The 26687-nt window shown below is 42.6% G+C and overlaps 3 protein-coding genes across 6 annotated transcripts in view; 1 reads left to right on the top strand and 2 right to left on the bottom strand.

Moving 5' to 3' along the window:
- Nucleotides 1-127: 127 nt before the first annotated feature.
- RPAIN (RPA interacting protein) lies at nucleotides 128-2342 on the bottom strand. The gene is given in 7 exon segments (XM_075771414.1): nucleotides 128-573; nucleotides 575-658; nucleotides 660-800; nucleotides 919-982; nucleotides 1187-1301; nucleotides 1799-1939; nucleotides 2035-2342. Coding segments are annotated over 6 exon segments (525 nt in total). The 5' UTR covers nucleotides 1863-1939; nucleotides 2035-2342; the 3' UTR covers nucleotides 128-516.
- A 693-nt stretch (nucleotides 2343-3035) lies between these two features.
- On the top strand, nucleotides 3036-13756 carry NUP88 (nucleoporin 88). Its single transcript, XM_075771399.1, is given in 18 exon segments — nucleotides 3036-3307; nucleotides 3597-3766; nucleotides 4214-4339; nucleotides 4560-4646; nucleotides 5382-5558; nucleotides 6680-6863; nucleotides 7305-7455; nucleotides 8128-8226; nucleotides 8378-8468; nucleotides 9362-9463; nucleotides 10526-10684; nucleotides 11137-11262; nucleotides 11824-11889; nucleotides 12091-12171; nucleotides 12520-12646; nucleotides 13034-13065; nucleotides 13067-13150; nucleotides 13531-13756. Coding segments are annotated over 18 exon segments (2163 nt in total). The 5' UTR covers nucleotides 3036-3070; the 3' UTR covers nucleotides 13595-13756.
- Nucleotides 13757-13993: 237 nt separating this feature from the next.
- Nucleotides 13994-26687, bottom strand: part of RABEP1 (rabaptin, RAB GTPase binding effector protein 1) — a 52904-nt gene continuing 40210 nt past the window's right edge. For all 4 annotated transcript variants that reach the window (XM_075771394.1, XM_075771395.1, XM_075771397.1 and 1 more), the window contains 8 exons: nucleotides 26280-26396; nucleotides 24876-24974; nucleotides 23268-23408; nucleotides 22351-22540; nucleotides 22006-22061; nucleotides 20948-21046; nucleotides 19999-20115; nucleotides 13994-18162 (listed from right to left, as the gene is read on the bottom strand). In XM_075771394.1, coding sequence (XP_075627509.1) covers nucleotides 18061-18162; nucleotides 19999-20115; nucleotides 20948-21046; nucleotides 22006-22061; nucleotides 22351-22540; nucleotides 23268-23408; nucleotides 24876-24974; nucleotides 26280-26396 — 921 coding nt within the window. In that variant the 3' untranslated portion in view covers nucleotides 13994-18060. The remainder of the gene's footprint in view (nucleotides 18163-19998; nucleotides 20116-20947; nucleotides 21047-22005; nucleotides 22062-22350; nucleotides 22541-23267; nucleotides 23409-24875; nucleotides 24975-26279; nucleotides 26397-26687) is intronic.

The following is a 26687-nucleotide window of genomic DNA, read 5'->3' as shown; positions in this document are numbered from 1 at the left end:
GTTACAAATATATACATAAAAGCACTAGCAGCTCTGGGTGGCTTTTTTAGTCTTGAAGTCCTTCCAGTGAAAAAGCAGCAGCTGAATCAACTTACAGGAGAATCATCCACGAGTCGCAGACCTTTACAAAAGGTAAATGGAACAGAGAAGCAATAGCAATGTATAAAATTAATTACTAATGTTCAAAACTATTTGAAATGGTCTGCTCCTAACACTGCCCTCACAGTAGTTTTACATAAGCAGCAAAGCTAAGAACATGCTAGCTCTAGCTTGGGCCAAAGGGATGGTACGTGTTTTTTAAAGGGGTAGGGGCAAGCCTTTTGAGGAGGCTGAAACTGAAGTACTTTTTAAAACTTCTTCATGAGCCACTTACCTGGACAGATGCTGCACACAAAACCTGGAAGTTGTTGGCCAAGGTGTGAAAAAGGTAAAAGGCACTAAATTTGACAGCTCCTCGAACGATTCCCTAATCCAGCAGCAAAGGTAAGTTGTGCAATTTGGCTCTTCCTTTTACGGCTACTGGTGGTCAAAAGTAAAACCATTTCCAAGGAAGTTTGTGGAGAAAACGGCAACACAAACCCCTGGGATCAATGGACTTGTGGTTTCTGCCCAGGTAACTGAGAAGTGGATCCTAGCAGAGAGCCTTTCCTGATGTTTAGACTCACCGCGCAGCTCATGAGAAGACTGGCTTCCTCCTCCATTCCACTGGTCACCGTGAACTCCGGGTTGTGAAAGCACCTGTGACTGTGCTCTGTTAGAGTGTTTTCTAGAAGCGACCGAAGCTTCCCTTCTGTCATACCCTGAGAAAAATTGGGTTAAAAGAAATCTCATGTGTAAGTTGCTGCGTGTAGCTTGAAACTGCCTCTTCGCAGCAGCAGACACGAGATGTCGCATTTACCACGTTACGGTGCAGCTTACCTGCGTGCTGATGTATAATCCACACTGGCAGAAGACAAAGTGATTCCTCACAGTGAGGTTATTCCTAGAAAGAGCATGCAAGGGGCATCACCACAGAGACCAAGAACAAAGGCAGAGTTTAGCAAAAAACCCTCTTAAATTTAGATCATTGCTCAGGTTTTGAAATTAACAGTAACAGCAGCCTCTGCCCGCTGCTTTTGCCCGTTTCTAAGCCCAAACTGCTGTAAGAGAGGGGAGAACCCCATTCTGATGCCAAGGGCTTTCTTACTTTCTACACACTGGGCAGATGACCTTGTTGCTGGCGTCCAAGCCATCAAGCATCGCGTTGAGACATTCTTCATCAAACTGCAGGCTTCGCTCGTACTCTTCTATAACCGACTGTTCTGCAATAACACAGCAAAACGCCCTCAGGCCTCTGTTAGGAGCCGAAGACAAAGCAGCCGGTGTGAAGCTGCTGGGCAGGTGGAGGCTGGGGCAGTCACTTGTTTCTGAACTTATCGTTCTTTGTATCATATTTCTACACTTGAGGAAATAATTCCTGTTAATCCAGTTTTTCCTGTGGCTCAATCTTTAGCCAGTCTCAAGTGGGTGACTTTCCAGTGTTCTGATTTATACAGGGTCCCACAGCTCCCAAACACCTCAGTCCTGTTTCTCTATTCTCTTATTAGCTTCTCATGGACCTTAAAATGCTGCTTAAAACTCTTAAATTTGTCAAAAAGAGTCTCAATGCATTAGGGAGGCTACAGAGCTTTCTAAGGAGGCTCTCTGGTATCACACAGGCTACAAGAACCAAGGAGCGCAGCCTCGGCTGGTTTGGATTACTAGAAAGTCAGGGCTACAACAAATCAAATAGGAGTCAGAAAGTGCGTAGAGAAATTACCTTGCAAGATCAGTTCTTGCTGGATCTCTTCCAGTATTGCTAGCTCGTCAGGGTCCTCCAGCATCTGAAAGGTGCATCAGTCAGTGACTCGCCCTTCTGGCTACCCGCTCACTGAACTTCCAGCACCTGACTGAGCTGCCACTGTAACGTAAATTCACTCTGCTTATTCTTCGCTCTGGCAAGTCTCTGTGTGTGCAAAACCAAGCACTGTGGAAAGCAAGCTATAGTACAATCACCTGTGCAAAGCCGGCCACAATGGATCAGAACAGGGTCTGTCCAAGAATTTGCTTTGTAAAACATTAAAGTTTAATTCCTATTCTCAGGAGCAGTCAGCACCAGACCAGCTCTGAAAACCACAGATGAGGAACCCCACCCCGTGCTGCGATTCCCACGCAGTTCGTGAAGGAAACGCGCAAGTTCCCCGCTCGCGCGCCCAAAGGCGAGCGCTTCCACGGCGCAACACCCCGCACTAGTTGCGGAAGCGGGAAACCCAGAAACTCGATGACTTTTGCCAACTCCAAGGCGGCGAGAGGCTGAAGTTCCAGCCGTGGGGAGCTGCGCCCGAATGCCTGCATGAGACAGGCAGGATGCTGGGGACTGACCTGGGCCAGGGCCTCCCTTCCCCCGAGGGCCGGCAGGCTCTCCTGCGCAGCCTGCAGCGTCTGCCACTCCTGCTCCATCACCTCCTGCACCAGCAGCGTGCCCGCGGCCGGGCCGCAGGGCCTCTCCCCGGCCTGGCGGTACCGGTCCAGCAGCTTCGCCCGGCTGCTCCTCAGCCTCTCCATGCAGCGCTGGGGGGAGCGGATCACACGGAGCTCGTTAGAGCCGCGCTGGGGAGGGAGCGGAGACGGGGCCCCAGGGCCAGTCGCATCCCGGAGGGGCTGCCTGGGAGCGGGGTGACAGCTCCTACCGGGAGCCGGCCTACGACCGGCAGCGCCGGGCCCTCGCTAAGGGGGTTGGGGAAGGGGCCCGGCCGGCCCCGGGAGGCGAACCGGGCCCGAAGGAGCGGGCAGAGCCGCTCCCGGCGCACTCACGCGGCGGTAGGTCTCCTTCCAGGGCGGCGCGGCCGGGCCCTTGTACCGAGCGCGGTGTCGCCGGGGCGGCGGCGGCGCCTCCATCGCTCGCCGGGAGCCGCAGCGCGTCTCTGCCGCGGGGCACGCCGGGAAATGTAGTCCCGGCGCGGAGGGGGCGCGGCCTCGCCGATTGGCGGCGCGGACGGTGACGCTAGCGTCGCGCTCGGTGACGCCAGCGTCGCGCGCAGCGGCGGCGGCGATGGCGGCCGAGTGGGGCCCGGCGGAGCAGTGGCGCGCGGCCCTGCCGCAGCACGCGGTGCTGAGCCGCCTCCGCGAGCGCGCCCCCGCCCCCGCCGCGCGGCCGCCGCTCATCCGCAACCTGCTCTTCGGCCTCGACGGCGACCTCTTCCTCTGGGACGGCGAGCGCAGCGCCCTCCACACCATCGGCCTCCGCCGCCTCGGCGGGCCCGACTCGGCGGGGCTCAGCCGCTACCAGGTGGGCAGCCGCGCGGGGCCGGCGGGCGGTTCCGAGGGGACCGTTGTGGGGAGCGGGCTGAGGGGAGCCGGTCCCTGAAGGCCCCGGGCCGGGTGGCCGCTCGCCAGCCCGCTCTCGGTGGGTCTTCCCTCAGGGAGACCCGTTTGGGCTTGGCCGTGGCTGGAGCAGGGTTCTTCCGTCGTTCTGCGCCCTGTAGCCGGGTATACATCACCGTCCGACGTAAAGATACGCCGTACGTCTGCGAGTGCTTTTGATGGCTTGTGCTTGACTGTAATATTTGTATTTTCAGACCCTTATCTGCATAAACCCGCCCCTCTTTGAGGTTTATCAGACGCTGCTGAGCCCCACGCAGCATCATGTGGCGCTCATCGGTACCAAGGGGCTCATGGTGCTGCAGCTGCCGAAACGCTGGGGGAAGAATTCAGAGTTTGAAGGTGGGAAATCCACGGTGAACTGTAGGTGGGTGAGAACTCAGGCGGTTAACGACATCCTCGTCTTGCCGTCGTTCCTCGACAGCCTCTCCTTGCTTGGGGCCGCGCAGATACGGAAGTCGTTGGTTGTATCGGGGTTGTAGGGACAATCACGAGTGAAGTTATTTTGGCTCAGGGTCTTGCTGATTGTCAAGTGACCCAAACAAATGACCTGCTAAACTTGTTGCAGGGGCTGAGGAGCAAGGCGCTCCTCTAGTATTCTCTAGCCTTCCTGGGGTCTTTTAGCTAAAAACAGACGTCCAGGTGGAACTAATAGCGGGCTTCAGGTTAAAGCTGTCCCTCCAACTTTCAGAATAATACAGCTAATGGCTTGGAAACCTTTTAATTGGGTTTCTAGCTCCTTTTGTCCCCATTTCCCTTTAGAAGTAACTTTTGTGTTTCTTGTAACAGTGCATATTTCTGCTCTGTATTCCAGCACTATTCCTATTGCAGAACGGTTTTTCACAAGCTCAACATCTCTGACTTTAAAGCATGCTGCCTGGTATCCCTGTGAGACATTAGAGCCCCATATTGTGCTCTTGACTTCAGATAACACTGTGAGGTAAAACTTGTTTGTTGTTGACTATCTAAGTGGGGTTTTTTTTGTCATAGCCAGTCTGATTTTTCATTAGATATTTGTGTCCTACTATTCTTACCGGGGTTACCAATAAAAAATAGGAGGGGAGACCCTTTAAGCTGATACCAGTTGTTGTTCCCGCATCAGCAGGGACACGTGCAACACTGCCAGCTGAATGAACACTGCTGCTGTTTCTTTCCTCTAGGTTCTATAGCCTGAAGTTGCCTCAGACACCCATCAAAGTGATTGCTCTCTCAGACACTGAGGAGGAGACTCTAACAATCAAAAAAGGGTTTGTGTGGCTTCTTGTATTTTGAAATGCTTTTTGACAGAATAAGCTCTGCATTCTTAGTTGTGTTTGTAATGAACAAGTGGTAAATTCAGCCAAAAGAATGTGAATGTGATGTGAATTTTGTCATGGACTTCTTCAGTGCTAGGACTTCTTCCAAGCACAGTAACTGCATCTTTTTTTTCACTTTTCCCCCCACTTTTTTCCCCACTTTTTTTACTTTTTTTCTTTTACTTTTTTTTTTACCTTTTTTTTACCTTTTTTTACCTTTTTTTTTTACTAATTCTAAAAGAAAGTTGTAATAAACTATAAGCCTAGTGTTTGTCAAAATAGTAATTTGTAAAACACACATTGTCTTTAAGATGGGGTTAAAAAGAACTTTTTGAGTGAGGAATGCAGAAAGTAGATCATCTTTTTATTTCCTTTGTGGCCTAATTGAGAAGGAAAAACTTGAGAGTCTTTACTAGCCAAGTCCCAGACTGATGTCCTGCAGAGGAAATACCAGTAGACCCTCCTCTTCTATCCTGAGAATGAGCTGGCTGGTGGGCGTGTTGCAGAAATGAGGTACCATGAGAAGGATGTTACTTGCACGCTCTTGCTGCTGAAAATAGCGTACGTGAAAGGACTGAAGGACAGGTGGTTAGCAGTAATTTGTCAGCACATGCTGATGGACCTCGTTAAATACTTGTGTTCTTGCAGTTGTTGCTGACTTGAGGTCTTGTTCTGACTCGTCCCTAGGAGAACCTATACAGCATCGCTGGGAGAGACCGCTGTGGCGTTTGACTTCGGCCCGCTAGTGCCTGTCCCAAAGAACATACTTGGACAGCGAGGGAGTGAAGAAGTGTTGGCATATCCACTCTACATTTTATATGAAAATGGAGAGACGTTCCTCACGTATATCAGCCTGATACAGAGGTCAGATTGTGTTCATCCCTGGGTTTCGTGGAGCGCTTGTATGTTTGTACAAGGTTAGGGTTGGAGAGCCATCTCTCTGTTTGGCTGGGACTCTGTAATGGATGCTGGGCTGTTTTATTGTATTGCAGCCTGGTTTATCTCTTTGTGCCGGTGCTAATAGACTGAAATCCAAGAATCAGCCTTTCTCATCCAGATGTGAAGGGTGCAGTTTCCACTGCTGAGAATCTGCTGTCCATTGTTTACAATCAGAAATTTGAAATGAAGTCTGTTAAAAGATCAGCAGGTCTAAGGCTGTTTGTTAGGTGTGTTTTGGGGCCTCCAGTTCACAGCACAGGCATTCTTAGCTTTGGATGAGGCTGAAAGAGCCAATGGCATCTTAGGAGAAGAAATATTTTAAGGATATAGAGGGTTTGCGGACATGTTTCGTAATGAAATGTCAAGAATATAAACATGATACAAGAAAAAAAATCACTTCAGAAAACTGAGAAGATGGTGGAAAACTTACAAGGTAGATCTAGTGTTAACCGGATATTAACGTGTGGTGTTTAGCTTGGAAGCAGCACTGTTTGCCTCTGTATGAGCAATGATGCAGCTTTGAGCAGATCCTGCCCATAGGCAATGAAATAGGCTTAGTCCTTCAAAAGTTCTTCTTTGAGAAATGCCGGGTCACAAAATGCTAGTTGTAAAGTGCTTTATTAAGCAAGAAAGTAATTAATTGACAAAGATAATTAGCCTTTCCATAAGTAGTTTGTGTTCTTGTATTAAAATGTTTCCTCTTTAATTTTTGGTAACGTAGCTTGGTTGTTTTCAAAGCATAAAATGTTATTACTGAGCTCCAGGTCCTTCTCTGAGATCTCCACCAAGCAGGTGTAGTGCAGACTCTTACTCTGCAGAAATCTGGGCTGCTACCATCTAACGGAAATTAGACAGAACTCCAAATCGTTGGGGTTTGGTCTTTTTTTAAAAAAAAATCCTTATCTTTTTTTTTTTTTTAAATCATGCTTATTTTTAAAATCATCCTTAAATGTCATAGTTATTGTCCAGCAGACTCCCGCAGGCAGCGACGGGGAACTCTCCTTCCGCACCTTGTGTTGTGGACACATCTTCTTTCTTTATTCCAGCACTGGAAGCCTCGGCAGGCTGCTCGGCCCTCTGCCCATGCACCCTGCTGCAGAAGATAACTATGGCTACGATGCCTGTGCTGTCCTGTGCCTGCCTTGTGTTCCCAACATCCTGGTGATTGCCACTGAGTCGGGAATGCTTTATCACTGCGTGGTACTGGATGGAGAAGAGGATGATGAGCAGGTACCTTATCTTGGGTTTTTTTCCCATATGTATTTTTCTTTAGTCAAAGTTGCCGGCTACAAGATGGCAAGGTGCCGGGAATTGAATGCCAAGTGCCAAAGCTGCATTTTTTTTTTTATAATGAGGTAGCAAGTTTTCCTCCTATTCCAGCCAGTCTCTGCAATTCTCTGGTGAATTTATTTTAAATGTCAGTTCTGTGTATCCTGACGGTAGATCAGTTTTTAATCAAGCTTATTAATGAACTGTTTTAAAGAGGATCTTCTAAGAAGAAACCTTGTTTCTGAGATAAATAAATTTAAGTTAAAAAAAAAAAAGGTCCTTGAACTACTTTCCTTGACAATTAATACTCTCACCTATATTATGTAACTCTTTCTTGTTGCTGTTTATGTTGGCATTTCTATTTAAATGATGTCTCACAGAAGAATTCAATGCTCTTCACAGTCAGAAAAGTCATGGGACCCAAGATCTGATCTTATTCCTTCCCTGTATGTGTTTGAATGTGTTGAGCTGGAACTCGCACTGAAACTGGCATCAGGGGATGAAGAAGAGCCTTTGGAGTCTGATTTCTCTTGCCCAATCAAACTGCATCGAGGTAGAGTTGTCATTCAGGTTGTTGGCTTTTGCTTGATTTCATGCATTTAGCATCCAACTATTATGAATTATCATTAGTGTCAAACAAACAGCAGTGTTAGAATAAGGATTTGCCTGATGCCCTCAATAAAGCTGTGAAAGGAGCAAGCCGGGGAGATGCGTTAGTGTTTCCTCAAGGGCAGATTACACATGGTCATGTAATACTAAATTCTTTCAGCTGTGGATTATAAAGTGGAAGTTGTTGCAGCTGCAATGACAAACATACTTAAGCAAGTGCTGTGGGGATGGTGATCCTGAGGGAAGAATTGGTATCTGGTTATTCAGCTCTCTGATGCAACTGTGGGGCAGGAGGTTGGGGAGGACAAAGTGTTTGGGTCTTTCTGAACTGCTGGCTTTAACCAATCTTCCCCTTAAAATCTAGTGGATTGATGCAGATGTGGTGTGATAGGAATAGGTCAATGGTTTTTCAGGCATAAGGTAATTTTATGCAGAACTCTTAATAACGTGGCTAACGCATGTAGCTCATTTTTTGGATATGGATGAGTTAGTACTTGCAACAAGCTGTTAATGGTGACTGGACAGTAAAGTGATACGCATGTTCAACAATGCAGGTCTGAAGGATGAGTTTTTCTTTGTCCAGCACCTTCTCCTACATTTGCTGTTTAAATTTCAGACCCGAAATGTCCCTCTCGATACCACTGCACACATGAAGCTGGTGTCCATAGTGTGGGGTTGACGTGGATCAATAAACTTCACAAATTCCTTGGTTCAGGTGAGTGGCGAGATGCTATTGCACATAGAGGGAAGAGGTTACTGTCCAAACACCTACATTTTGCCAATAACAAGGTGGTAGATGTGGGCAATACTGAGAATCCCTTACCCCACAAAGTGGATCTCATGCATTGTGACAAATCCCTTTGTAGATGAAGAAGACAAGGACAGTTTACAAGAGTTGGGAGCAGAACAGAAGTGCTTTGTGGAACATATTTTGTGTACGAAACCGTTGCCATGCAGGTAAAAACCAAACCCTTTCTATCGCTTCCAAATCAGTGACTTGCTCTGCAAAATGTTTATGATTTGCCCTCTTCTGCTGTAGTCTCACCATTAAAAATAATGAGGTCAGCTTAACAGAATTCTACTACCAATAAGGAATTTGTGCATCAGTATTCTTACAACACAATTAGGAAAGCTAAATTCCTGCATCATTGATAATCATCTGTCGAACCAGCTGAAATTTTTCACTTCCATTTACATGACCCAGGACACCTCTGAGCTTGATTTGGCCAAGAGTCTTGAACGCTGACATGTTCCTTTCATCCACTTGTTAAGGAGCGAACAGTGCCTCAGAACAACAGCTGATTTTTTGATCTTAGCCAGGCTCAAGAGGCATCATTTGCTGGGCTCTAATATATCTTAAGCTGCTTTATTTTCTCACTTTTGTAAGGCCTAGTCATATCTATAGACCACTATGTATTAAACACTACGAAAATATAGGAAAAAAATGTTTATTAATAGGTGTTACTTAATCTAAAGGGCCCCCTAAGTCAGTACAGAGAGTGAATCTCCAGTGGGTTTGGGGACAGGGCATTTGGGGCACCTGCTGTTGTTCCTGAGGACGCCTGTGCCTTGCACGAGCCGTGTGTAACGTTTCCTGGGTCACGGCAGCTTTTTGCTTGTTTCACAATGCTGGTGTAGGTGGGATTTGTCCTGGTACAGCTGACTGCCAGGATAAGAGTCATTATTTTGCAGGACTTGTTCTGGGGAGTGGTTCTTAGCTTAGTGAAACATCTGACTTACTTAGGCTGACTGCTATAGCCAGAGCTTTGCTAAGAGTGAGCTTGCACAACAACTTCAGGACCAAAGAACTTTTTTTTGAATGGGTAATTGTTGTGTTTTCTTCCCTTCAGGCAACCTGCTCCAATTAGAGGATTTTGGATTGTTTCTGACATCCTGGGGCCCACAATGATCTGCATCACAAACACCTATGAGTGCATTACAAGGCCTCTTTTGTACGTTGTTCTTAACTGGTTTGAAATCTGTGACTGTTGCAGGAAAAGTATGTCAGGATATTATTTTTTTCACAATTATTTTTGATCCTTTTGCCCCAGACTTCTGCACCCCTATGACACACAATGAAGTTTACTTTCTGAGCGCTCCCTGTCTGAGCACTTAAGCGCTATTAGAGTAGTTATTTATTACTGATAAGGTGTTCATAGGGGATATAATTAATCTATACACTTTTAATGAGCATTAGGACAAGTTTGCATCAAAAGGTTCTTGACAGTATTGTTGGGGTTTTTTACTTCATTTTTCATAATGAGACTCTGCAAATCAGAAACTTGTTTACAGACAGTAGTACAGAGATTCTTAATGGGCACCAAGGTTGTATTTGCATGAAAGGGGGGGAAAAAAATGTGGGTAATTAATTTGCTTTACAGTAGCGGGATTTTAGTATGCATTTCCAAAGCAACTTTCCCACCACCCCAAACAAAGCAAAGATACAGACTAGTGTGGTAGATTTACATTTGCACAAGTGAACACATTGAGGAGTAGTCACTATTTTCAGTTAGTTTATTGCTGAGAACACTGTTTAATGTATGACAGGTACCCTTGCAGAGCTAGTATTTTAAAAAAAAAAAGTCTGCATTAAACTATTGCTGCACTGTTATTAAATAGGGTTTTCTTACAGCTCTTTTAAACCCCATTATCTGAAATTATATAGGTGAACAGTGATGTAGCAGGCTGCCTGGAAAAGCAGGGCACGCTGCTGGTCAGGTGCTTGCTTGCTGCCTTACGGAACTTTCCTCTCCTTAAGTAAAAGGATAGTTATGATTCTTGCTTGTTTCAACTGCAGCCAAAAGGAAAGATGGGATGTGAGCTCCTCCAACCTTGTCTAGAGCTGGATTTACCACATAGTTGAAGTACTTTTTCTTGGAACACTTCTGACTTACTGCTGTAATACATTAATTCCACAGCAGCTGAGTTCCTTACTTTAACTACCATTTAAACTCTGACATAGTTTAAATTTTTCTGGTTTAAACTGTGTTCTCCACTGTGATGTTCTTTGGTAGAAGTACAGTTCATCCTGCATCCCCTCCCCTGCTGTGTACCAGGGAAGACAAAGATGTTGCTGTTTCCCCTCTCCGTATCCTGGCTGAATCACAGCATTCATTTGAGAAACATATCCGAAGCATCCTGCAGCGCAGTTCTGCCAATCCTTTGCTTCTGAAGTAAGTAAATACATTTTTCCAGTGGACCTGGAGAGGGAAGACTCTTAAGAACACCCTGTGTTCATCAGCTTCTGCCTGAACAGCGCATTAGCTTGGACATAGCCATGACAGGGCCCGCTTGTGCCTCTCTGTCCGTACAGGGATGGCATCAAACCAAGTAATGATGGAGGGGTAGTAGGGGGAGCATCTTGCTCCAGTCCCTGCTCAAAGCAGGGCTGACCTCAGCTAATTAGGTTGCTCATTGCTTGTCCTGGTGGTTTTGAGTATCTTAAGATATCTTGGGATTTCCTCATAAGACAAACAATTAATAGCAAAGGGAATTAATTATAGTCTCTCACTTCCATATCTGAGCCTCCCCAGAGCCCTTACCATAAATCCTGAGAGCTGTTTAGCCTTTCAAAGGAACGTCTTGGAGTAGGATTGCAAAAAAACCTGTCTCTACTATTCTTAAGGTCTGCTGATAAAGATGCTGCTCCTCCCCCTGAAGAATGCCTTCAGCTTCTTAGCAGAGCCACACAAGTGTTCAGAGAGGAATATATACTGAAACAAGATCTGGCAAAGGAGGAAATTCAGCAAAGGTAAGACAAAGCCCTCATAAATATGTGCTGTGCAATGTCTCTGTGAAACAATATCACTGAGTACCGAGCACTAAACCTTCTCTGCTGGAATAACCCTTGTAAGTGAGTAAAATGTACTTATGTAAGACTAATGGAATACCAGAACTGAAAATTGAGTTACCAGGGAAAGCAGGGGTGATGTAATACTTGATCTCTGTAGTGGCAAGGAAAAAAGTATACACACACACAAAATACTTCTCTCTTGCTGTTGTCAGTCTGCCAGGCACAGGCAGAAAATCCTTTGACCTCAGCAATAATCCTGACAAAGCTGCTAAAAGGAAAATTGCATTAAATAAGTTTCTACTTCTCCAAATTAATTACAGTTATTTATTTATATTAGTAAGTTAGGACAAGATGGAGGAGTTTGTTCTCTCCACTGCCCATTTTTCTGTGTCTTTAGTTCTTCGTACTCCTAGGAGCATTCATCACTTCTGTCATGTTTTCTGTGTGGCTCAACCAAATCCTGATTCTACTGGGTTGCGATTGTGGGCCATTTGAATTTATGTCTGTATTTATTTTAAGAGTGAAGCTGCTCTGGGGACAGAAAAAGAAACAACTGGAAGATCTTACTTATTGTCGAGAGGAAAGGTGAGTATAATCTGCTTTTATCAAGTCAAACATCAGGAATGATGGACCTTTGTGGAAAAAGTATGCTGTGCAGGGTCCTGTGTGAAACCAGTGAGAAGTGAATGCATTTCCAGCTATGGTTCAGCATGTAGGTTCACTGCTCCTTGTCCTGTTTCCTGCCTTGCATGTGAATCTCAATAAACATTTCTCACTTGCATAAAGGAAAAGTTTGCGAGAAATGGCTGAGCGTTTGGCTGACAAGTATGAGGAAGCCAAAGAGAAGCAAGAAGATATTATGAACAGGTGAGTGCAAACCACATTGTTTCATCACAGATCACTTGCTCTTCTATAGAAGTTTGTAAGTGTGGCAGAACCAAGCAGGCAGGAAGCACCATCCTGGTTTGTTAGAAGACTGGGCTTCTGAAATTCTCTTTGTTGGGGCTTAGTGGTGGTTTTCAGTGCTACTTCAGGCCCAGACCGAGTCAGTTTGCTGTTCAGAAATGCTGTGCGAGACTAACTGGAAGAAGAAAGTAAAATCTCGAGTCCCTGAAAATGAGGAAGGGTGACAGAAGTGCAAGACTGTCTGTGTCTTAACTTACCCATTAGACCAGTTGTGCTAACTCAGCAACATTTCTTGCTTTGTATGTGAAGGATGAAGAAAGTACTTCGGAGTTTCCACTCTCAGCTTCCTGTTCTATCAGACAGCGAAAAAGATATGAAGAAAGAATTGCAGACAGTACATGACCAGCTGCAACACCTGAGCAATGCTATCAGACAGGTGAGAGAATGAATTAGCTGGCTGGTGGGTTACTGACCCCCACCTCCCTCACACCTGGTGACAGTGCTGATAGAATACAGTCCTTCCAATAGAGCAACTTGTGTTAAATGATCAACAACATACTAAAATAACTTCTGATCCTTGTTATAATATAGCCAGAACCTCTGCAAACGAGTACAAACCATAAAAGTCTACACACCTTCCTCAGACTTAGCCTTAGCTTTCTCTTCTTTCTGTGGGAGGAAGTGTGCAAAAGCAAGCAGGTTTTAACCCCAAAAGAACTGGAATTGATGGCAGTATGACACACCAGTTTGTAACTACAACAAGCTTTCCCTTGGCAGGCAGTACCAGCACTGATTGGATCTTCTTTTTGTATGTGACCTCTAGGTTAAAATGAAAAGGAATACCAGCAGAAAAAGATGGAAAGGGTTACCAGCCCCCAAAAACCAGCATCACCCTCAGTGCCTACCAGAGCAAGTGCATCCAAACTGTCCTGAAAGAAGAGTAAGTTAAAGCTTGGCTGCTTCTGTAGAATTGAAGCCCTGGCACTCACATAAACAGTTCTGTTCAAGTTCCTGGGGTATAATTTCACCTCGGTGCTGCATGAGGGGCTGAGGCACCGGCTAGAGCTTGGTGAGATGACCTGGAGCATAAAGTGTGCCAGCTTGTGACAGGAGCTACTAGCAAATTAATTCTCCTTTAACTCTGCTTTTTGCCTGAGGATCTTTGACAGTCTGTATCCAGCCTATAATTATATAATTAACAAAATGCCATGCACCAGTGCTCCCATTCTCTGCTTCCACTATATGAAGCATTTCCCTTCCTGATTAGTTTTGAGCAAAAATGACTTGCAGCCTTTTGACTTGAATTTATTTTTCTTGAAGGGGAGAACACATAAGGGAAATGGTAAAACAGATCAATGACATCCGAAGCCACGTGAACTTCTAACACGTCCACGATGAGGAACCTACACCAAAAGGCTGGATGAACTTTAATTTTCCTGGTATTTCCTCTTGTATATTTAACATTCGTATGTTGAACAATATGTCTTTTACTTATTATTTTGTAAAGATAGACTGTGAAATAAAATAATTTTGATAAGATTCCTTACATGCTGTGGCTTTGTTGCCTTTCTCTGGGGAAGAAGTCTGTGGAGCAGGTATTTTAAACCTGAAGTACGTTCCAGTGTAATACTTACAGCTAGCTCAGCAGTGTGGGAATTGCTACTTCCTTCAGGGAGCTCCCAAGGATTTCTCTGGGAGAGGTCTCCTACCCCGGGCCATGCCACGGGTACTGCGGGGGAGGCTTGCAGCAGAAGGCAGAGTAGAAAGACCAGAGAAGCGCACACACTTCAGCAGCTTTTTTTTTAATTTGGAACACTTTCTTCATAAAGGACACACCTTCAATACAGTTAACAAATGGTTACACTTGAATCCTGTGGACAGCAGAATTCTACACCCACAATTGCACAGGACACCAATGGCTCGGTTCGCTGGAATGCAGTATTAACTTCCAAACACTCAGTTTGTCTTTACCAAAAGATGGCTCTGGAGTCCGTCTTGACATTAAAAGGCCAATTATTGATCTGCTGTGGACAAGAAATAATTGTTGTCCCCTCCCCCCACCCCTTAGAAAAGGTGACGTGGTCAAGCTCAGCTTTGAAAAGTAGTACTGCACTGCTACAAAAGTGGCACAGCAAGAGGTGCCAACAGAAAGCTGTAAGGAGAGGAGGGCTGTTAGTACCTCGGGTAACAAGGTTACCAGACATGCTGCAAGAACACTTTTTTTTTTGTACAGATTAAGACTATACAAGTATAGGAACGCATACAAAACTTGATCTCATCCCTTTTACAGTCTACATAAACAGAATCCAGTTTTCTAATCCTCTCACCTAGTGTATCGTGGCTGAGCTGAGTGGTGCCCTTTAAGAATCTCTTGCTAAGCGAGGAGAACCTACCACCCTGCTCAAATCACGCTCCAGAACACCAAGATCTGGAGGGAAGAACATTTTATTTGATGAGCGATACCACCATAAGCCATCCCATGAGTATCTACACCAAGAGCTTTTACTACACTTAATTTACAGTCTTTTAAATTTGCTCTACAAATTTGGCACCACTTTTTTTTTTTTTTTTCTCAAGGCCCCTTTACATTTCTTAAGTTGAGCAGAAGCTTGAGTTACTGCTTCTGAAGCTGTGCTTTCCTTCCCCAGAGGGACAGCCCCTCTGGGTTAGCAGGACAGCTGTTTGTAGTGAGGACATTTCCCACCACTTCTGTGAACAGTCAAGTTTCTAATTTAAAAAAAAAAAATAAATTTGCACTGGTTGGTGAAAAAGGTCACTCATCTTTCAACTCTAGCCAAGTACTTAAACAGGTGTAAAGGTGTTCAGGTGCATGATGGAATAAGGTGGTAAAAAGGAAGACAACCACACCATAATCGTATATCCTTCCTCTCCAAACCAAAAGGAAGTTCCCTCCCTGACCTGGTTTGAAAGGAAGGAAGCCAGTAGTCAGCACCAGCCCTTTCAGGCACGGTCTCCTCTCAGCCCCCTCTGTGCCCTACTGCGTACGCCTCCAGCCTCCTCTCACTGCACCAACACGCCATCGCTGTCCACCAAGAACACTACACAAGCATGCACACAAACACACACACACACACGCACATGCACAACTCCATTCAGCAACTGTTACATTTGCTACTGTGTCTATGAAAGATGACAAACCAATTGCCTGCTCCCGTCTCCCCAACGGACTGCAGTGACAGCCTGCAGCCACCATCCGCAATCCGACAGTACTGCACCTATAGAAAACCATGTCAACGATTTGTAAAAATACACCAAGGAAAAGCCACACCAGCCCTGTACTATTTGAAACAATCTAAAATGGTCAGATATGGCCGTGGTTGTCTAGAGCAGACAGGAAGGGAGGGCCGCTGAGAATGGGCACTGACACTCAGACCGGAAAGGATGCTGAAAGCCATTCACAGCCGCTTTCCTTGCTCTCTTGCTCTCTTGCACTACAACAGTCCAGAAACTCAACCAAAAAAATCTTTTTCTGCATAAGTCTCCAGGTGCTGTTCCTCAAGCGTTCAGCTTGCTGAAGAGATGGTTAGGATGCCCTGTAGTTTTGCCATACAACAACAGGCTTCCTTGAACACTGCTGCACAGGTTAAGTATCAGTAACCAGGGAAGAGTTAGGTTTTGGGAAGGAGGGAAACACAGGAAAAAGCTTTTCATTCTGCAGCTCCTAATAGAGGCCTATTTTTTTTTTTCCTCCAAAGTTTATACAACAGAATAGGACCCTAACCATTGGAAAACTGAATGCAAAACATCTGGCACTGGATTTATGCATCAGGAGGCAGCTGCTGTCACCTTATAGTTCAGCAAACCGTGAGAAAGGTTAAAAAAAAAATCCAAATCTTGTAATAGCCAATTAATAAAGAACCTAAGCCACATTTCAATTTCACTTTTAAGTGAAATTAAGTGTCATCTTAAGGAGATGACAACTCTGCCATCTATTAATCTAGTCATTACTAAGGTAGGAAAAATGGCTTTTGGGTGTCAGGATTATGAAAGGAATTAATTGCTAGGGTGAATAAAATGCTTTAATTCTTGCAATGAGTGACAAAGAATTAAGCATGTATGCTTCTTTTTTGGCTGTTTTTAAGGCATTCCTCTTCAAAACCACCGGTTCTAACTTCATTTTAGTAGCAGAACATACACTGCTAAAAATAGGATTTAAGCACTTAAAATGTAGTCATGTACATTACAGTTTGGAGCATTTTCTGTCACTTCTGGTTTTCTTCATCACCTTCAGGATCTACAGCCAAGTATGTAAAGAAAAAACAATAAGCAATGGAGGAAAATCTAAGTGATAAATTTTGGATCGCAATGATCTGCTCCTGCAGCCTCCTTTCTTTTAATTGAAGCAGGGGCTGGATCAAGAACTCAGTTTGCACCACAAGTATTATCAACACCTGCAACTGTACATGAAACCATCGCTATCCATGCATGAAAATCCAACAGCAGAAAAAAAAGGAGGAGGAGGAGGAACGGTCACGTTACCGCCATGCATTTATAGAACAAGAAACCCAAACCTTGCACCTGATTGATCACACGAATTTCTTGCCTCTGCTGTCACGTTACATAGTGTAATTTAAATGTATGGTTATAGAAATACGGGACCGTATAAAAGTCAACTCTGAGCAATACCATGATACCATACGTTAAAGTAAGAGATGCACTGTACCTTTCAAACCTGAACCAGCAGAATAACGCAGCTCCTTCGCATTTGTGCTCTGTGATTGAGAGTGCAATCACTGTTTTGTACACTATGAAACTGACCCAAAGCAGTGGGTTGAGCTGACTGCTTTATTCAGCACCTCCCCTTGACACATTCCTGTGAAAGCTAGAAACTTCACAGCTGGTGTCATCCACCAGAGCAAAGCAGACCTGCATAAACCCCATGCCAATGCTCAGAGAATGCATAGGATTTTTACTAGCTTTTTTTTTTTTTTTTTTTAAACACAAAGAAGGGATTACAGGTACTGCTCAGCTTTAGAGATGAGAAAGAATCACTTGTAGTTCCATATTCTAAATTACATTTGTGAAAAGAGATTACAAAACAGTGCATTTCTTGTGCTTTTCTTTAAGTATCAGAATTCAACGGAAAAATTTCAAGGAGCTAAATTCTCAGTACATTTTTCATTTTTTTTGGATTAGCATTTCTCTGTTCAGGAGACACACGGCTCACTCATGTCCACCACATTTCAGCAGCATTCAGATTCTTCAACACAAAGTCAATGGTTAAAAAAAAAAAAAAAAGAAAAAAGAAAAAAGAAAAAAGTACTGAGTTATGAAATAAGATCAATATCCAGTGTCCTGCTAATAAAGTCATATTTTAATATAAAATATTCATACAGCATACTCTACACCTCATTCTCTCTGCTAGCTGAATACTGTTACTGACTATTCAAACAGAAAAACTTCAACCACTTTGCTCTTCAATGTTTTGGAGGGACAATATGGTTTCCAGCAGCTACTTTGATCACAGTAGTGGGGGGAAAGGAAGGAGGGAAAGACAGGGGGTAAATGTTCCAAAACTCTATATAAGGTTACCCAGTTGGCTGAAAGAGGGGAAGTTTTTCAGAACGTAAGGACTGATCCCACTCAGTGGAACACGAAACACCACACTCATTAGTGTTTCCATTAGAAAGTTCTCCTTCCTACACTGCAAGTCACCCTTGTGCTCTCTTCCTGCCCAGTACGAAACCTTTTTCCCCTCTAGAAAAAACTCAGTCATTGCTCCCCTCTGTTGTCTTCTGCTCTTTCGGTTAGAGTTAAATAATAATTAATGTTGCTATAAAGATGAGTTAAAAACCCCAAATGCAGCCTTGGAGCCCGCTCATCAGGGTGTCATGTTTCAGGAAGCTGATTAATGTCCGTCAGTTTTGTGTCATTCAGGATTGCACGGATTCTCTCCAGGGAATCTGCCTGTCGGATCCGCTCCAGCTGCACCTACAGAAAACCAACAGATGTGATTAAATTAGTAAAACGTGCCAACGCAAGACCATAGACCCATAACCAGCACTGAGCCAACAGCCCACGTTAGCAACTCCTAGTACCTGTGCAAGCAGAAGACATATCCAATTAACATCGGCTGAAAAACCCAAGGCATGAAGGAGCACGAGCTTAATTTAGAACCAAGAACAGGAGGAAGGAAGACATAAGGCAGTTGTCTCTTTACAATAAAATGCCACTTTCTGGGGGACTCAAGCAAGCCTTCATCATCACTCTGTCTTGCCTAATAACCAGTCACTGACACCTCACCAGCCAGCCAAACCAGAGGAGATGTGCAAAGCAATGTAAGCTTTCACCAAAAGAATGTAAAGGAAGTACAGATGTGCCTAGCACATGCTTTAAAGCCTCTCAAGATCAAAGCTAAAATGTTCTTGGAGGAAACGTCTCATTTCCAAGCTCACTCCTGTAACTTGCTTTTCTGATAATCTATCTTAAGCTATTTCTTATATGCTGAAAGAGTGCCCAGCAGAACTGTGTTGAAATTAATGCAAAGAGAGCACAAGTTTGTTTTTGTTTTTTTATTCAAACTTTCATGTTCTTCACATTAGGATCTGGGCAAGGATCTGACAAGGTCAGGGAAGAAAATAACCCTTCCTGGCTATCAAGAAACCAAAATCCTCATTCAATGGTAATCTCTTGTGTTGTGCAGCAGATCTTGTACTATGCATGGCACAAGCCACTGTTTAAACTAAATGACTAACTGCTGAGAAACTGATGTGTAATAACTGCTTAGAGGCAGAAAGAAAACACAAAACATAGAGCTACACCACTCCTACTGAGCTCAGTACTGAAGGTCTACTAAACTTCCTGCAAGCTTTGGAAGAGTGTGCTACACATCTTCAAAGTGGTGTATATATTTTTACTCTGAGAACTGCATAAACCAGTGCATGTAGCACAACAGAAAAAAGGGAAGGGGAAAAAAAAAAAAAAAAAGAAAGAGCAGATGATGATAAGCAAGAAGCAACTTCACTAGCCCAGATAATTCAATAGTCTCCTTTGTACTATTTACTCCTCCAGAAACAGCCAGAACAAAAGAAGACAGTTCCCTATTGTCCATCCAGCTAAACTCTGTCTAGTAAACAATCTCCTGTATTCCTGTTTTAGTTGTCCAAATAAACCTGAACACTTGACTCAAAAACCTGTATTTTTAATTCTGCTGAATTTTACCAAGCAGACTGGCCAAGAACTCAAAGGAGACAGTGCTCAAATTCATTACCTCATTTGTGAGCAAGATTTCTAGTAAGCTATTTTCCTCCACTTTTTGGAGGAAATACAAGGATAGCAACAGTGACAATAGCAAGGCTCAGACTTTTAGATAGTATAAATAGAAAGCAGTAAATAAAACATGAAGAACCATTTCATATATTCGGATCAAACAGTATAAGTTCCTTACTTTGTCCTCAAATATTTGCACCCTAATGATTTGCTATGAAAAGTAACATACTGGAAAATCATCAGGAGATGGACAATGAAATGCTAGGGTCTAAAGGTACCATCATTTATGGCTCTCTACAGTTCCTTTTAGTACAATAATTGTGTATCTTTGCTGCTGAGAATTGGTTGGAATCAAGTAATCAGAATAAAATCCCCAATAGGCTTTAATACTAACATTATACTAGGAATACTTGATCAATTTATTACACTAATAACTTTTTAAATAGTTCATAAATACCAACATAAGAAAATTTACAAGTGCTACTTCTTATTTTATACAGCTCTGGAGAAGTAAAGAAACAAAAGCAGGGCCTTACAAATTGATTGCACTTCCCTTACCTGAAGCGTCTGAGAAAGCTTTACAAAATCTCTCTGCACTTGCTCACTGACATCTAATTCAGTCTGCAACCGCTGAGCTTTATTCTTTTCTTCAAATACAAGCTGTTCAAGGTTTGCCTGAAGAGAAAGAGATTCTTTATGTTATGCTTAAACTGCATAAAAAACCAGCAGCTGGTATAAACTGATCAAAGCATGATACTAGAGAAAAGAAGCATGGTTACTCTCAGAGTACTGGCAAGAAATTAAACCAATCACTCTTTCTACACCTCAGTTTTCCTAACTGCAAAACCAGGGGCTAATACCCATCAGACAAACATTCTCATAATTAGACTGGTTAAAGCATGAAAAAGCCCCATGTCTTTTAACAGCACTATGGTCCCAGGATCTCAAAATAAAAAAAAGCAGATTTCTGAGTTTTAATGGAACATGACCATAGATGAATGGGAGCAGTCTGCTGGTGAAAATATGACTATCTTGCTGTCTTGAGTTTTAGTTGAAAAAGTCTTTGGTGGAGGGAAAAAAAAACCCAAAAACAAACAAGGGGGAAAAAAAACCCAGAGAAAAAAAAAAAATCAGATCACAATTATTTCAGCTAAGTGCCAAAGCAGGGCTCCTTCCTACACCACCAACAAAATGACACTTGTTCAAAAGTATCAGAGCATTCAAACCAAGGTTTGGTTAGTCAAGAAGCTTTCTATATGCAGAAACATTATTGAAGTCTGCAACTTTGGCAGACAATCCAAAAGAGATATTCAAGTCAGCAGCATTTCAGATCCACTGCTTTACAAACCCAAGTGCAAAGTGATTGGGATGAGGATTTAAACTGCATCCAGTGGACACTATTTCATTGCCAGAATCTTATGAACGTTCAAAAGTTTCCTCTTCCATTCTTACATAGTGATACGTTCTCTGAATGTATATATACTTCATACTGAGACATCATAGCTACCTTTGCTGCTGTCTCCTTCTTCAGCTGTTCTTCTAAAGTGTTTTTTGTTTCCTGCAGACTCTCTAGCTGCTGCAGGTTTTCCTGTGAAGAACTTTCCAACTATATAATAATAATAAAAAAAAGTATTAACTAAAACCCCTAACATTGCAGTTTCTCACAGTCCCTCCATACAGGGAGTATAGCCAAAGTATCTTTCCCGGGACTCAGAAATACACCTCTATAATGTCTCCTAGGGACACAGAAAACACCTAAATAACATCTCTTTCTCTCCATTTATCTCTTTTTGGAACTGGAGAGAAATGGCCAAACCTGACATTTAGGGTATTACTAGGTAGCCTAATATTAGTTAGGAATTAGTTAAACCAATATTTAGATAACAGATTAATAAACAGACAAAACACCTTTTAAGGAACAGAACTATGAACATGTCCCAGTCCTACACCAGCACCACCACAGCTATGCTGTCCTTCGAAGTTCCAAGCACGACCATACGTGTTTCCTTTGAAATGGACACGGAAGCTACCCAGGTGCAGTTACAACACAGGTATGTCTATGCTCTGAGCTCATACCAAGAGTTGGAATAGATTGAGAGCATCCAGTACAGTGCTGGTGCCTTCAGTAAGAAAATTTGTGCCAAAAAAAAAAAGAAAGAGAGACTGGTGTTCTTTCTTACAGAAAGGAAAGGTTATCTATGGAAATAAGCCAGCCCTCCAGCATCCCACAAGCACATTGAGATGGAAGAACAATAATGTTACGTGGTTTAGAATTCTCTCCTGAGTTCAGCTCTCCTTCCCTCCCAATACTGGGCATACTAAAGATCATACAAAAATATATCTGAAGTGTTACTGACACCTCAAAGGCAGATGGGAAAAAAAGTTCATTTTCTCTGATGTTAAGAAGTTGACGACAAAGACAGCAACACAGTGTCACTGACAGAACTAGCAGGAAAAGAGAATCGTATTCTCTTTCTTTAAAAAAAAAAAAACCCAAACAAAATACCCCCCAAAACCACACAACAAACCCAAACCCAAAAATCCCACAGTTAAAGGGCTCCTTACCTGTTCTTTTTCCATTTTTATTCTTTCCAGTTCAGCTTTTAAACTGGAAATGGAAGCTGAAAAACAAGAATATTAAAGCTTAGATGCCAGATAAAACAGAAAACCGGACATACTCTCTTTACCTCTGTTACTATTTAAAGAAGAATTAAACATGTGCTACAAAGGTACCTGAAAGGTAAACAAATAATTGTACTTTTGTTTTCAGCTGCACTACTTTGGTGTATCTGCTATCAAAAATAGACAGTATTTAAAATTCAGATAAGTCTACTTATCACAAAATCAAGTCTTCACTTATCTTACTGATTTATAATATTCCTATTTTGAGACTGTTTTATCCCTGCTCACCTATTTCCTCTTTGCAATTCTCTATTTCCAGCTGTAGAGTTTCTTCTATATTTTCTTTCAAATATTGTTCAGCTTGAATCTGTTCTTTTAAGAATAAAATCTCCGCCTTAAGTTTCTCCTCAAGGTGATCTGCTGCTGTCCGCACGCTAATTATGTCTTCACGATATTTTAAAATCAGCTCACGGAGCTCCTGAATCAATGATTAGCAAAGATTTGTATTATGATCTTCAGATACACACAGTACTATATTTATCAGCATACAAGCCAAAGACAAAGTTACACTACCCCGAGGTTTGTCCCACCATAGCAGATCCTGCATCCAGCAAGGTATTAAGCAAAATCACAAACAGTTTGCTTGGCCATAGTACACGGAGAATGTGTAAAGATTCATGTCTCCACAGGCTTATGACCCTCTTCCCCTGCCCTTCATCCCACACATCTTTTAAGCTTGATGTGCTTGAGCATAAGGGAGTGGCCATGAAAAGGCTGACAAAGTTTATCATTATTCAAGGCTCAGGATTATTACTGGTCTTAATGCTTGGACAGAAATTAAAGTGACTGACTTAGCTTAATTTATTGAACTGATATCTCCATTGGAGCTGTGGTGACTGAACGCTTGTGTGCCCAGTTGCAAAATACAGCTTAAACTAGTTGAACTGGGATAAACCCACACTCTACTGACAACAGAGCAGTTGCCAGGCCATAGTTAACTCAGTTATTACTATTATCTATCCATACCCTGAAGCATGCTCATGGCACAGGGGAATCAGGCTGCTGATTTTGTACATTGCAGACTTACGGGGTTAAACCCCAGATTATCATTGTGCTATTTGAGTCAGCTTGTTGATAAAAGAAGATTCTTCCAGCGAGATCTAGCCACATGCATTATTTGTGTTTATGATTTAAAAGTATTTTACCTCTGCTGCTTCTGGTAGAATGAAGTCTTCGCCTTGCTGTAAAGACACATGCAAGCTATGTTTTCCTTGAAGACTTTCATTATCTTTTTGCAGTCTCACCAACTCTTCTGAAATCTGCTCCCTTGACTGTGTCAGGACAGCCTCCAATGTAAAGAAAAGCATAAATTAGGGTCATGCTCAGATCTCTTCATGCCCCATTTACTATCATTGCTTTCAAAAGTCTGGTTAATTGATATTCTTTGTAAAGAAGGAAACAAAATGATTGTGTGGATCAACACGATCAGTTCTCTCTTGCCTGGCCTATGCACCAGAAATAAAGGCAGGATCAATCTTAACTGTACAGGCAGATAGGAGGAAGCAAGTGATAAATACAGCATTGTTAAGTCTCCCAGTTAAGTTTTCTTCCGTATCTATCCATTAGCTAGCTGTGTGCATGGAGGGTGGGCAGGGGGAGGAAATCAGATGTGGTTTTGGGAACTGGCAGTGATATTTATTAAAGTCACCTAACAACTCAGCTGTAAGATCAGGTTATTCAAAAACCTTATACGTTCATCCTGAAACTTGCAATGGTAGGTGTCTGCCTCCCACTGTCTTTAGAGGAAAACATCAAAACAGCTGATCCCTTGTGAAGGAAAAAGGATTTCAAAAAAACCCTAGGTTTGCTTGCATTACAACAGAAAAAAAAAAATCCAGTGAACTTTTCTGAGAGGAATGATTGCTTCGGTATAGGGAAACAGGAACTTGAACTCTGACAGAGGCTGCCCTTTGTATTATAGGTGGACAGCATGAAAAGCATATTCAGATCAATATATTTTCTGAATCTCCTGCATCTCCATTAGGTGTGCTCTCCTGCAGAACATCAAACAGAACATTTCTGCAAGCAATGTCCTGATGTCCTACAGACAATCCCAGACCCCAGAAACACCACACTGGGATTCACGAGAATGAATGCTCTTAGTCCCCACAACACTGTGCAAGGAAGGAAAAAAAGAAGAAACTTGATTCCTATATTAGAAGGGAAAGAATTGCTCTAAGGAAGTTAGAGAGTTTGTTCTGCCCTAGAAAATGAGATCCTATTCCTGTTCTCTGGCTTAATTCCTACAAGATGCTCAAAATAGTTTAAAAAAAAAAAAAAGTAAGTTCCCATACATATCTCTTCTTGGGTGTTAGGGCTTGATATTTTAAGCCTGACCTGTAAAAACACTGAACATTCACCTCCAACACTTCAGAAAATATTCACTAGTGATGGTACTTGTGATGAATCCTAAAAAATTGTCTTGAGACAAGCTATTCTGTCTTCAGATCTGAGGTGAAATAAGATACTAAATGGGCATGGAATGTACATAACAAATAAAGGGGAAAAGCTGAGTAGTGATCTCCATATGAATCAACATGCATACATACAGTCTGACAGACCAACCCTACAAACTGTTACAGCTCCAGCACTTGCTATCAGAGCTCATTTGGTCAGTAACTTTACATGTTAAGATGCACAGCGCTCTCTAGCCAAGCTTGGCTGGGCAGCAAGACAAAGCCTTTAACACACTGAGCTCCAAAGGTCAGACAAACAGCACTGTTCAAGTGATCCCTGCGCTTAAGCTGTCTTACCATTTGCTCCTGGACACTCCTCTTTGCTTGCGAAAACGCCTGCTGCAGTTCACTGAGGAAGTTCTCCGACTTCTGGCATTTAGCCATAAGCAAAGAGATCTTAAGAAAACCCACACAAAGATATAGAACATGAAACAGATTTTGAAAAAAGAAACAACCACTGAAGTTCTCTTCCCTGTTATCATTACTAACATATGCTTTGAAATTTCAAACTAATCCACTAAAGTTTAATTTGTTAATTCCTTACTCAGTAAAGCAGTAACGCAGCTTAAGTCAGTGAGATGCTGTGCTTCTATACCAATAATATACTTATATTCTATTTACCAGACTCTAAACAACAAATAAACAGTTAATTCTAATCAAACTTGAATGTAAGCTAGTTCAGAGACACTGAGAATGTAAGCTAGTTCAGAGACACTGAAGGGAAATTGCAGAGCTACTACCTAAGTTTTCAGCATTTTCTTAAGGTAATTTTTTGTACCTTTCTCTGAAAGCATAGGTCTTCAACAACTTTACAATTAAGTTATTCTACAACAACACATGCTTAACAGTTAGATTAAGCATTGCTTAATTAAGAGCACTCTGGTACAGCCAAAAGAAAGAATGTATAAACATATTCCTGTCATCTAAGACAGACTTTGTCTAATGACTACTGTTTCTTTAGTAAGGAAAAAACACTGGGTGGAATGGAAGAGAGAAAGTCTTCCAAGCTCAAGTGAAGTAAATTCAATGTCTTGTACACAGTATTTACCTCATATTCTAATTTTTAACAGGCCAAAGATGACTTTTTTTTTTTCCCCCCTAATAAAGCTATGACTACCACACATCCTGTTTGACTCCATTGTTCCAGGAGACTTATGTACACATCTCAGACTGAAAAATCTTTTCCGCAGGCTACTGCTTTAAAGAAGTCTAGTGGATATTTTGGACCAACTACTGTTACTGCCTGCTCAGCTACTCATTAACTGTATGTCTTCACCACAAGTCCATTAACTGGGTGTCAAGTATTGATGAGAGCAAGTGGCATGAATAGTACCACTCTACTGACAAGGACAGTGACCAAGAACACAAGGCCACTTTTGCATGTTTGGGTGATTTCATACACAGGTCACTTCGAAAAACTCAAACACAACTCAAATTCCAATTATCACCTCTGTAATGGATTTCAAGATTAGAGATGAAACTTTAGGACCAAAATTAGGTAACATGGTATTAGAGACATGTCAGACTTATCTAGAAACTGTGAGGGATTCAGGTGGAGCATAACTAACCCTAGAAATTCTCATTTTTCTCGCCTCTACAGCAGGTAGTCTATCCATATCTAACAGAAGACAAGAGTTGTTATTACATAATTTTGAGTAACATTTCATTATTCCTACCATCTTGGTTACAAAATGCTTGTACCTGATTAGAGGAGTCTTCAGCACTTTGTTTCATGTAATCCTCCAATTCCTGTTTATCTTTCATTGACTTTTCCAGCTGGTCATTAGCCTGCCTCAGCATCACCTGCAGCTTTTTCACCTGGGTTGTTGTAACAAAATAATTTAATTTTCCATTCTTTTGGGAAGTATTTATTTCCTGAACACAAATCTACTTCACCCCATCACACCCCCAAACCGCAAAACAAAATCCCTCATAAACCTTTGCAACCCAGAAGTTCCTTTGTTGTTCTTCTGAAACACCCTGCATCACAGATTACACCTACAAGGAAACATAGGACATCAAACCACACTGGACCGTCGCCATGTAACGACTTCAATCGCTTATTTCAAAGCAGAATGTTACTCATGTCTTCCATACCCATCTGAAAAT

This window comes from Balearica regulorum, chromosome 19 (genome assembly GCF_011004875.1).
Source record: "Balearica regulorum gibbericeps isolate bBalReg1 chromosome 19, bBalReg1.pri, whole genome shotgun sequence".
Classification (NCBI taxonomy): domain Eukaryota; kingdom Metazoa; phylum Chordata; class Aves; order Gruiformes; family Gruidae; genus Balearica; species Balearica regulorum.
Note: the sequence above shows the minus strand (reverse complement) of the source record. Positions and strands in the feature narration are given on the sequence as shown.